At 51.2% G+C, this 12173-nt stretch overlaps 1 protein-coding gene across 4 annotated transcripts in view; it reads left to right on the top strand.

The window, feature by feature from the left end:
- Positions 1-12173, top strand: part of FN1 (fibronectin 1) — an 81644-nt gene that overhangs the window by 20531 nt on the left and 48940 nt on the right. For all 4 annotated transcript variants that reach the window (XM_060257349.1, XM_060257351.1, XM_060257350.1 and 1 more), the window contains exons 12-17: positions 5204-5325; positions 8020-8197; positions 9183-9359; positions 10128-10256; positions 10357-10446; positions 11457-11651. In XM_060257349.1, the coding sequence (XP_060113332.1) occupies positions 5204-5325; positions 8020-8197; positions 9183-9359; positions 10128-10256; positions 10357-10446; positions 11457-11651 (891 nt within the window). The remainder of the gene's footprint in view (positions 1-5203; positions 5326-8019; positions 8198-9182; positions 9360-10127; positions 10257-10356; positions 10447-11456; positions 11652-12173) is intronic.

Raw genomic sequence — 12173 nt, 5'->3', positions numbered from 1 at the left:
CAGAGCTGCTACGGCTGCTGCTCTTGCTGGGGTGTCGGAGCTGCTGACGCAACCCGTTCTGTGAACAAACTGTTTGCCCTCTGGGCTCATCCCGTTCCAGGAACTCTCCACAACTGTGGTTTGTTTGATCTGCTTCGGTCCTGCACACTGATAAGGGGCGATAAGGGAGAGGAGGGACTAACCTTCATGTTCCCCAGCGGCTGTTGCTGCTGCCCTGCGCACCTTAGTTTTTAAACTTTGTCTGTGAGGACAAGAGCACTTCCCCCTCTGAGAGCTGCATCCAGGTGGACTCACAAAAGAATGTTTTGTGTGGAGTTGGGAGAGGGGGTCCCTTGTGAAGGTCACCCCGAGACAGGCAGGCCTCTCCGTGGAGGCTTTCAGTGGGAGTCTGCAGGGGGAGGTTAAACCGGACTCTGCCGGAAGAGTTGTGCAGGACTGGACAGCTTGCCTTGCCTTGTGCAGATGGAGACGGTGCTGCCCAAGCCTTTTCCTTCTCCTGCCTCCTCCATCAGCCCTCCCTTTACCTGCCAGCCCAGGTAATCCAGAGCTCCAGTGAACTGCAAGCAGAAGGCAGGAATGAACCGTTCCCTCCTCCCCCATCAAGGTGCTAGCTTAGCAGAGGGTTCGGTGTTGCTCAGGCAAGTGAGCCAAGCCACCAGAGGAGAGCAAGTGAGTGCAGAGGGTGAGAAAGAGGAGGCTCACTCAGCCATGCTGCATTAAAGTCCTGAATGGAAATGTGACCAGGGCAGTGTGGCTTGGGATGTGAAATAAACCCAAGCTGCAAAACCACACCTCCATCAGGACCGGGGCTTCAACTCGTGGCCAGCCTTGATGTCCCCCTCTCCCCACCACCTCTGGAGCTCCCCTCCCAGCGTTCTGGCAGGGCCCCATTGCTGGAGGCCCCCTGCTGCCCTCAGTCGTCTCCTGTCCCAGGTCAGGGCTGGCCCGAGCCTGCTGTTCTCTTGGGGTCTTTGCCCTCCTGTCAGCGTTTGTTGACGTGGTGGGGACTGTGCCAGAGGCTGCAGTAAGGGGAAGGTTGCGGGTTGGTCACAGTGTGTCTTTGTACTCAGCAGCAGCAGTTAATGTACCTGATGTGCTGGGAATGGCATGTGCCTCTTTTAAGGTGTTCCTTTTCTGTGTGGCTTGCCTGAAGGCAGCGACTAGGAAAGAACAAGCTCCTGTTTCTCTGAATCTCAGTGGCAAAAAGGCTGACTGTTTAGTTGGAGATGCCTGATCCCTGGCTGACCTCGGCTGTGGACATTTTGTCCTGGGAGGGTCACAGGAGGCAACAGGATGTCACAGGAGACCCTCAGAGCTAACAGCCCCCCCATCACCACCACGGAGGCCAGTTTGTTTTTGTGTGTTTGCTCATGAGGCATAGCCGGCCTGTTGGAGGCAGCCGCGGCCCAAAGCAGAACTCTTGCCCAGGAGCACTTGCAGGTCCCGTGGCGTGACCTTCCGTGAGTCGGGGCTCCAGGTGGGGGCATGGACCGTCATCCCTCCTTGTATCTCACGAGGAGAGCTTTCGTCCCTCGCTTGGTCTCCCCGGAGAATGTGGCTGGTCTTGAAGGCGCTCCTGGGCTCTTCCTTTTGTCACACTGCTAGACTAACAGGGCTCTCCTGGAGCCATTCAAAAAACGGTTCCAGCCACTGTGCCGTCACAAACAAACGGCAGGTGCTTCTCGATGGGAACACAGGTGCCAAGGAGGTGTCCCGGTTCTGCAGTAGCAGCAGCCACGGTGGGAAAGGGAGGGCCAGCCTCTAAAGCAAGGGGGGGGGCGTTCAAAGCACCCTGTTTATTATCATTAGACCATTTCTATCCCCCCCTATTCCAAAAAGGGCTCAGGGCAGAGAACAGCATTATAAAAACAGTATAAAGAATAATTAAAATGTATCAATAAAGCAATACAATTGAATCATAAGCAGTTATAGGTGGTGGCTCAAGTTGGGCACATGTTATATAGACTGAGAATCTGGCACAGTAAAAAGGTAATTTAATATTACAGCAGAGATGGTACCGCAGCATAGAGCTGGCTGTTGTGCGAGGTGCATGGCCTGAGGCCTATCTGTCTGTCTCTCTGTCTGTCTGTCAATTTAGTGAGCAATATGCAGTTCCTCAGCTGAGAATTCCCTGGGCACCGACAGGCTCCTTCTGGGGATCTGTTAGCCCTTCTGTGCTCCTTCAGCCAGGGGGCAAGATCAGGAGCTGGTCTTGGCTTGCAGCTTGGCCTGGGCCTTCGGGCTACGTTTTAATCAGTGCATCCTTTTTGCTTTCTCCTGGACGCCCTCGGGAGAGCAGCTCTCAGGCGTAGCAGCCTGAGGGGGGCAAGTCTTTCTTGGGGGGGGGGGTCGACTCACAGCAGATGGAGCCTGCTTACAAATCGGCCAGGATCCGTCATGAACTCTCGTGCCCCACATGGGCAGCTGAGTGGGTCGGAAGCAGTAGAACAAAGTTGGGGTCAGAACTTCAGGCTGAGGAAGAGTGTGTGTGTGTGTGTGTGCGCACAAAAGCTCATGCCTGAAATAGGTCTTGAAGGTGCCCCTGGATTCTAACTTTGTGCCCTGGTGCCCCACAGCAGGCTCTGAGGGATGCTACATCTTGGTGTGTCCTCAAGGAGAAGGACCTCGTTTCTTGGTTTGCTTCTGAGCCCCAGGACCTGGGCCTGTTGGGTTGCACACACACCTTGTGGAGCTCCGTGCTGTGTACACTCAAAGGAGCAGCAGCCGTGGTCTCTCGTCAGAGACCAGACGGAGGGATGATGGGCCAGGCTGTCAAACAACAGAATTCCTCAGTGGCTCCCTGGGCAGGAGGCCAGCTTGGAAGTGGTCTGTGTGTGGGTGTCGGGGGAGGGGGGGAGGAGAGGTTTGTTTTTACAGAAGCCCCTTAAAAATTCCCACAGTTTCCTTGTCTGCTGTACAGGTTCAGCAAGGGATGCTGTTTCAGAAGGGAGACTTTAATTTACTCTCAGACAGCAGAGGTTCCCACTGAGTCAGACGGCTGTTTGCTGCGGTGCTCAGTCATCTGGATCTCTCCTGCAACCCCCCCACCCACGCTTATTCAGCATCTTCTAGACTGAGTCATTTAGTCAGAAAGGTGGTGCGGGGGAGGGTGGGTTGTGGGGGTGCAAATGGGATGGGAATGGGAGTGTCTGGCAGACATCAGAGTGTGAATGAAATGGGACTTCTTTTCTGTGACTTTTGCCTGGTTGTGGGAGGAGCTTAGCTGACCACCCCCCCTTCTCCCAGTTGCATCTTGAGTGCCGGCCGGGGGGGGGGGAGAAGCATCAGTGGGGGCTGTCCTAGCCTCCTTGGAGGAGAGGGCAGGGGGAATCCAATGGTTAGAGTTGGGAGTGAGCAGTGAAGTGGCCAAGTTTGCGGATGACACTAAATTGTTCAGGGTGGTGAGAACCAGAGAGGATTGTGAGGAACTCCAAAGGGATCTGTTGAGGCTGAAGAAGAAGAAGAAGATATTGGATTTATATCCCGCTCTCCACTCCAAAGAGTCTCAGAGCAGCTCACAATCTCCTTTACCTTCCTCCCCCACAACAGACACCCTGTGAGGTGGGTGGGGCTGGAGAGCGCTCTCACAGCAGCTGCCCTTTCAAGGACAACCTCTGCCAGAGCTATGGCTGACCCAAGGCCATGCTAGCAGGTGTAAGTGGAGGAGCGGGGAATCAAACTCAGTTCTCCCAGATAAGAGACTGCACACTTAACCACTACACCAAACTGGCTGGGTGAGTGGGCATCAACGTGGCAGATGCGGTTCAGTGTGGCCAAGTGCAAAGTAATGCACATTGGGGCCAAGAATCCCAGCTACAAATACAAGTTGATGGGGTGTGAACTGGCAGAGACTGACCAAGAGAGAGATCTTGGGGTCGTGGTAGATAACTCACCGAAAATGTCAAGACAGTGTGCGTTTGCAATAAAAAAGGCCAATGCCATGCTGGGAATTATTAGGAAGGGAATTGAAAACAAATCAGCCAGTATCATAATGCCCCTGTATAAATCGATGGTGCGGTCTCATTTGGAGTACTGTGTGCAGTTCTGGTCGCCGCACCTCAAAAAGGATATTATAGCATTGGAGAAAGTCCAGAAAAGGGCAACTAGAATGATGAAAGGGCTGGAACACTTTCCCTATGAAGAAAGGTTGAAACGCTTGGGACTCTTTAGCTTGGAGAAACGTCGACTGCGGGGTGACATGATAGAGGTTTACAAGATTATGCATGGGATGGAGAAAGTAGAGAAAGAAGTCCTTTTCTCCCTTTCTCACAATACAAGAACTCGTGGGCATTCGATGAAATTGCTGAGCAGACAGGTTAAAACGGATAAAAGGAAGTACTTCTTCACCCAAAGGGTGATTAACATGTGGAATTCACTGCCACAGGAGGTGGTGGTGGCCACAAGAGGGGTTTAGATAAAAATATGGAGCAGAGGTCCATCAGTGGCTATTAGCCACAGTGTGTGTGTGTGTGTGTGTGTATATAAAATTTTTTGCCACTGTGTGACACAGAGTGTTGGACTGGATGGGCCATTGGCCTGATCCAACATGGCTTCTCTTATGTTCTTATGGCCACACAGGGAGTAGTTTGGAGTGCTGAACTGCTGTGTCAGGTGCACGGGACGTGGAAGGCCATGCTCACGCCTGGCAGCTCCCATATCCTATGTGCCCCCCGGCTCCTTCCCTGGCGGCAGTCAGAGCCTGGCAGAATCACCAGGCTGTAGAATGCAAAGGAGCACCAGATGAAACCTGCATCTGGAGAAGAGCTTTTCCTGAGCCCCGGCCTTGTGCTGACTGTGGGCCACCTGGGCTACTGTGGTTTTCTGGTCCTGAAAAGTCAACCCCAGAGGGCAGTAGTGGGAAGCCCCTGGCCCTGTGGGTGGGTGGGCGGGCAAGTTGTTTTTAGGGGAGACTTTCATAACCCCCTTGCTTGTGGATCCTGCCCCAAGAGTGCCCTTGGGAATCGTTTTGTATTCTGTGAAAAGCAGATGAATTCTACATTCAGCCCACCCTTTCTATACTATTCAGACAATTTGGTGTGTGGATCTTTACTCAGGATATTTGCAAATATGCCAACTGTGCCGACCTTCAGTATCAGCGTCTTGTTGCTGAACTGGGGGGAGGGGACAAGGTTGAAGTGCATTTTGGGGGACTGGGGAACGAAGGAAGCCCTCAGTGAGTGGATAGGTGACATTTCTGTTTCAGGTTCCACTGGTCCGGTCCAGGTGATCATCACAGATGTCCCAATCCATCCTGATTCTCACCCCGTCCAGTGGATCGCTCCGGAATCCTCTCACATCTCCAAGTACATCCTTCGGTGGAAGCCGGTAAGGACCTCGGCCGTTTAACCCGAGAAATCCGTGGGCCTTGGCAAAGGGCTGCCTTGTCTCTGTCTCCACAATCTAGAAGGAGGAACTTCTCCTCATGGTCTGCATCTGCATTGGCCGGGGCTGGGAACTGGCAGAGAGGAGCTGAAGGAGGTGGAAGCCCCAGTTTCGCATCTCTGTCAGCTTCCAGCACCATTTTGGGGAGGATGGGAAGGCTGTGAATGGGGGAAAGAACACTTGGGGGGCATTCTGTTATAGTAATGCAAGGGAGCAGTCTTTGGTGCTGTGAGCAGCTGGCTGGGGCTCCTACTTCTGTTCTGGAACAAGGAAGGGACAGTGGCTCAGTGGTAGAGCAGCTGCTTGGTAAGCAGAAGGTCCCAGGTCCAATCCCCGGCATTTCCAACTAAACAGGTTCCAGGCAAGTAGGCATGAAAAACCTCCGCTTGAGACCCTGGAGAGCCACTGCCAGTCTGAGGAGGCAAGACTGACTTTGATGGACTGAGGGTCTGATAAAGTATAAGGCAGCTCCATATGTTCATATGACTAAGGGGAGGAATAGTGGCTCAGTGGTAGAGCATCTGCTTGGTAAGCAGAAGGTCCCAGGTTCAATCCCCGGCATCTCCAACTAAAAAGGGTCCAGGTAAGTAGGCGTGAAAAACCTCAGCTTGAGACCCTGGAGAGCGGCTGCCAGTTAGGGGAGGGACGGTGGCTCAGTGGTAGAGCATCTGCTTGGTAAGCAGAAGGTCCCAGGTTCAATTCCTGGCATCTCCAACTAAAAAGGGTCCACTCAAGTAGGTGTGAAAAACCTCCGCTTGAGACCCTGGAGAGCCGCTGCCAGTCTGAGTAGACAAGACTGACTTGGATGGACCAAGGGGGGTCTGATTCAGTAGAAGGCAGCTTCATGTGTTCTAATTTGGCAGCCTCGGGGTGGCTTAGCAAAACCAAGCACGTCAACCAGATGGCTGTGTGGACGCTTGCATCCCCTGGGGGCCGATGGGGCCAAGAGGCCTAGAGGGGGAGGGGGATTGTCACATTTAGCTGCTGATCATCATGTGCCTGCTGGAAGTTCCCTGTGGGAATTCAGTTCTCAGTTTGTGACCGTGGCACAGGGAGAGGAGGGACTCTGGCCTTTCTCACTAGGGCCATTTGGGTCAGGAAAGGGAGGTGGGAGGAAGTCCTGACCCACATTGGCCCCTCTGCAGTGCTTGAGAATTCAGCTGCCACAGGGGGAGTTTGCGGCTGGCGTGTGGCTGCCAGCCCCACAGGGATCTCATGCTAAGTGTGACGAGAGGGCGGGGCCTGCTGCATCCCGCTCACCTTGGATTCTGGCACAAACAAGCGGTTCGTTTCAGGATCCTCGTTGGCAGATGATTATACAAATATTGGTTCTCTGGAGCGCACATCCACAGGCGGACCTCCTGGGAGGGAAGCTGGAGCGAGGTCATCTGCAGAGAAGCTGCAGGGCTTTTGTGCCTTCAAGGGCTTGGCCTTCGCTTCTTCGGCAGGGCTCTTCTAGTTGTTCAGGGGCGCTGCTGTCCAGGCCTTTGGCCACCAAAATTGTTTTCCTGTTCTTCAGTGTGCCCTTTATCTCCATCAACCACACGAGCAGCCGTTAACAGGCACTGAAAGACAATTCTTTCCTTGCTGTCTTCTTCACCCCCTGGCACAAAGAATCAGATGTCCTCGGTTGTGCCTTGTCATTCAGGCATGGATGGCTCTCCAAGGATGTATTGCATTCTCAGGACTCTGCCTTGCTTTATGGAGATCAAGAGCTGGACTTGGCCCAGTTTTCAAGAATTGAAAAGATATTCATAAATAACTTCCAAGTCGGTGGTCTTACTGGCAATGTTCGGTAAACATGGGGCATCCAAACCAGGGAAAAAACTGGAAACTGCTGAGCAACCAAACTTTTTTTGTGACCATGTTGTCTCTGTAAATTGCTGTAGAACTCCAGGAGGTGAAGTCATGTCATTGGATGCATTGGTACCCTTGACTAATTGAGACTGAAGTTGAAAGTACCCCTCAGTGCAAAGCTGTGGATGTCTTTATGATGACCACACCTCCCCTCCCCTCCCCTTCCCTCCGCTCTCCTCTTTGCTCCTCTCCCCTCCTTTCTTCTCTCCCGTCCCCTCCCCTCCCCTCCTCCCTCTCACCTCCAGCTTCATTCAGCCACTCTGGAGGCTGGTTGAGACAAACCTCATCCAATCTCGTCTGGCACCTTAGCTTCCAGTTCTGAATCTGGCAAGGGCTGCATTTCAGGGATGTAAGAAGTGCCCTTCTTGCTCTAGTCAGAGTGGTCATAAAGCACGAACAGGAGCGTATCAACAGAAATGAAGGTTCCGTAATCTCTGATTTCCTGTATAAACATCAGAATTTTGAACATTTTTGCCAAGAAGATGAGTTAAGTTGAGTCATCTAGCTATGACCACAACATTTTCCTTAATGTTGAGGAATGCAGGGCTAGCCAATGAATCTGGGAATCACTCATGCCTCCAACCCATGTATGTTTGGAACTGAAAACTGGTTACATGTGCTGACTGAAAAGGCAAAAGGAACCAAAAGCCCTGCTGTGCTGAGCCCCACTCGCCTTCTGGCTGGGGGTGTGGATTGTCCAGCCAGGGGTCAGGTGGCCTCCAGAAGGCTTTGCTGGCTGAGGGGTTCCTGCCCTGATTTCCATTCTGTTTGGCTTTTTAGAAGAACTCTGGAGTGAGATGGAAAGAGGCCACCATTCCGGCCTACTTGAACTCCTACACCATCTCTGGCCTGAAGCCTGGCATCCTCTATGAGGGGCAGCTGGTTTGTGTGCAGCATTACGGGCAGCAGGAAGTCACCCGGTTCGAATTCACCACCTCCAGCACCACAGCTGTTTCAAGTAGGTTCCCCCCCCCCCCCCCCCGCCCCAGTCCTCTTGTTTGGGCCTTCCATGCCTCTGGGCTTGTGCTTTGCAGGATGCTTTCTTATGCAAAAGGAACGGCATAGAGTTTTCTCTCTTGACACAGGAGGAATTATGGGATTGCTTCGGGTCTAATGTCCACATTCATCCTGTTGTCTTGCTTGCAGTTGGATGCCTTGCTTGTCCCTCAGACTTTTCTTTTTTTAAGTTCAGAATAATCTTATTTCATAAATAATATACAAGATAACAAATATCCAAACCAAAATTGACAGTTTACAAATAGATTGTTACATGTTAATATAAGATATTAAAATAATTGGTACTTTATTTTATTTATTTATTTATTTGTAATTTGTGTCCCGCCCTTCCCACCAGGTGGCTCAGGGCGGCTTACAGCATATAAAATCTAACATGAGAGCAAACCTATAAACTAGAATTAGACCCGCCCTGTCCAGAAATACCACAGGCAAAATAATCTAGAAAAGGGGACCACTTAAGAAGAAGGGCATTCCTGCCTCCTGGTCTCATCCTGCCACCCAGATGGTGAGCAGTTTTATCCAAGATAAAATATTCCCAGCTCTTACTCAGCCAGACAGTCAACAAGGAAGGCTAATTTAACCTCCAATTTGTTGCTATTGCAAACTTTGCTGCAATTAGCAGCAAGGATATCAACTCCTCCTTCTGCTCAGCTATCTTAAGGTCCTCCCAGAGACTGAGAAGGCAGATTTTAGGGGATTGTGGCCAAGCTGGTGTTTGCCGCCTCTCCCTCTCAGATCTTGTTTCTGTGTGTTCCTCTTCTGAGTTGTGAATTTTAGCTTTTGAAAGGATGGCTTGTGTTTTGCTATGCAGGGACCCATTTGTTTTTGAAAAAATGTTATTAAAGGTCAACTTCCAAAATCTGATTGAAGATTATTTTAATGCTTTATGTCGATTGCTGTCTTGCCTCTTGATCTTCCCACTACAGGCAGCCACGTGTCTGGAGAAACCACAGCACTTCCTTCTGTGGTGACCACCTCGGAGTCGGTCACAGAAATCACAGCCAACAGCTTTGTGGTCTCCTGGGTTTCTGCTTCTGACACCGTCTCAGGATTCCGGGTCGAATATGAATTGAGTGAGGAGGGTGACGAGCCCCAGTATCTGGGTAAGGGAAGAAGAGTGGCCTGGACTTCTTGATCAGGATTTGATGGCAGAAATAGTGATAATTCCTGGGACCTGCAAAAATTCATTTGACCCAGCCCACATTCTCTGTGGTTCACAGTCCGTCTTGTGCACAGGCTCAGTAATAATAATAATAATAATAATAATAATAATAATAATAAAAAAAAACTTTTATTTGTATCCCACCCTCCCCGCCGAAGCAGGCTCAGGGCGGCTAACAAGACATGGTATAACCATGATTCGCATAAAACAATTTTAAAATACAGTTAATAAATACATTTAAAAAACAGTTACATAAAAAGTTAAAACTACAATAAATTAAGGTGCTATGTTCAAAAGATGTATTCCGATGGCTAGATATCGCTTTCAGGGCTCCTTATATGCTTGCAGAAAGAGGGTGGTTTTGCAAGCCCTGCGGAGCTGATTAAAGGTTGGGTAGAACTTCCTTCGACTCCTCACCTTGAGCAGGAAGCCTTTGCACCATGTCAGATTTTGTCCACTTGTTACAAGAACCACACTCCATCCGAAACTCCACATGTTTGTGTGGAAATGGGGGACACTAGGAACATGAATAGAAACCCCCTAATGGATTAGCAAAGGCTGCCATTGTTTAAGTAACTTAAATAACCAGGATGGCCTCTGTCGTAATCCCGGCCCACTTTGCTGACAGAAGTCTGGGAGGGGGCAGACAAGTTGTGTCTCTCTAGAGGGATCTGAGCTTTCCTGCCTTGTGCTTGTTGTGTTCTGAAAGACCTTCCAAGTACAGCCACGTCGGTCAACATCCCCAACTTGCTTCCGGGCCGCAGATACATCGTGAACGTCTATCAGATTTCAGAAGAGGGCAAGCAGAACCTGATCTTGTCCACTTCGCAGACCACAGGTGGGTTTTGGCCACGCCAGGCCGGGGGAAGGGGTGCTGCTGGGTGCTCCCGGGGCTGCATTTGCCATTCACCTGGGCTTCTTGTTCTCTTCTTCCACAGCACCTGATGCTCCTCCGGAACACATTGTGGAAAGTGTGGATGACACGTCCATCATTGTGAGCTGGAGCCGGCCGGAGGCCCCCATCACAGGTCTGCCCTCTTTGCCTCTCTTGACCTCCCAGTTGGGGTGGTTTTGCTTGTGTTCTCGTTTGCAAGAGAGACGCGTGTTTGTGGGTGTGTGTCTGACAATCCAGATGAAAAGTATTCAGGCGAAAAGAGGGGAGGATTTATCTTGCTTCCTACCTAGTTGAAACCGACAGTTTGTGTAGCTTTTTTTTCCCTTCTAGAGGGAATTTGGTAGAAATTGTGTTATTTTAGTATGTGTGTAGACCAGCCTCCCTCCCAGAAAACTGGGGCCCAAGTTGGGCAAGAGCAATAAAGCCAACACATCTTAAAACCATGGATGAATAGCCCTCCAGTGGCCAGCAGTGGTCCTTGTGCCACTGCTCTTCCTGCCTTCCTTCCTTCGGGGTGCGGCAAGAGTGGCTGGAGCCTTGGCGAGCCCTACAGGGGGCTGCTCAGCCAAGCTCCCCCTCCCCATCCTGCCATGGAATAAATGCAAAGACGCACAAGACCTGCCTCACAAGTCTTGTAAAGATTCCTCGATTAACCCTTGAGGGAAAGTGCCCCGCTCAAGGGATTGTTTCTCTTCTTCACTTCTAGCCCTCAGGGTTTGTTTGGGGAAAGTCCCATAAACAGATGAGTCAGGAAGTTTAGTGTGTCAGTGAAGTCTGAGAATGCAGGTAGGCATTGAAGTCTCATGGAGGTGAGGGGTGGGCAGGTAGACCACCTGGTCCCTCCCTACCCTGGCTGTGCCCAGTGTCGGCTGAAGACTTTGGAAAGAAAGGGCAGGTCAGCAGCTGTTCTCGCAGGCCCATGGCAGAGGCTTCTGGGGTTTTCAGCCCTTGACTAGCCATGCTCTTGCTTTCCCAGCCTGCTCCCCTCAATCTTGAACTCAGCAAACTAACCTGAAAACCGTGATTTTGAAAAATCAATGTGTAAGTTAATAAAAATGTGTTTTCTGACTGTGGCCATTGAATTGATTCAAAAGACTGAATTGAATGGATCCAAAAGGTTTCTGATGGGTTTGTCCCTCTTAGGCTACCGCATCGTCTACACCCCATCCGTGGAGGGGAGCAGCACAGAGCTGAACCTGCCGGAGTCGGCCACCTCCGTGACGCTGAGCGACCTGATGCCGGGGGTGCAGTACAACATCACCATCTACGCTGTGGAGGAGAGCCAGGAGAGCAGCCCCGTCTTCATTCAGCAGAAGACCACCGGCATCCTGCAGGAGGGTAAGGGGCAGGGGGTGGGTGGGTCTTTTTCTTCCATTTATTTGCGTATCTGCTTCCTTTATGGCCTGCTGGTCTCACCAGCACTCAGGGTGGATCACCCAATACAAAACGATGCAGTCAGACGATGTAAGACATCCAGTTAACAATGCGATAAGACTAGGACAGCAGAATGTAAAGGCTGTGCAGCAGACAAACCCGCACCCCCCCCCCCAAATTCAAACCCCAGTATAGAAAATGGATAACAGAAGTTGAAGACAAAGCAGCAAAAACAAGATAATATATACAACAAACAGTCATAGAATCATGGAGTTGTCAGGGGCCATAGAGGCCATCTAGTCCACCCCCTGCTCACTGAAGGCAGGATCCGCCTCGAGCATCCCTGACCAGGGTTTGTCCAGCCGCTGCTTCAAGACTGCCAGGGAGGGGGAGCACACCCCCTCCCTCAGGAGCTGAGTCCACTGCTGGATGACTCTCAGTGTGAAGTTGTTCCGAATATCCAGCAGGCACCTTCATCGCAAGTCC

The sequence above is a fragment of the Heteronotia binoei genome, chromosome 16 (genome assembly GCF_032191835.1).
Source record: "Heteronotia binoei isolate CCM8104 ecotype False Entrance Well chromosome 16, APGP_CSIRO_Hbin_v1, whole genome shotgun sequence".
NCBI lineage: Eukaryota > Metazoa > Chordata > Lepidosauria > Squamata > Gekkonidae > Heteronotia > Heteronotia binoei.
Note: the sequence above shows the minus strand (reverse complement) of the source record. Positions and strands in the feature narration are given on the sequence as shown.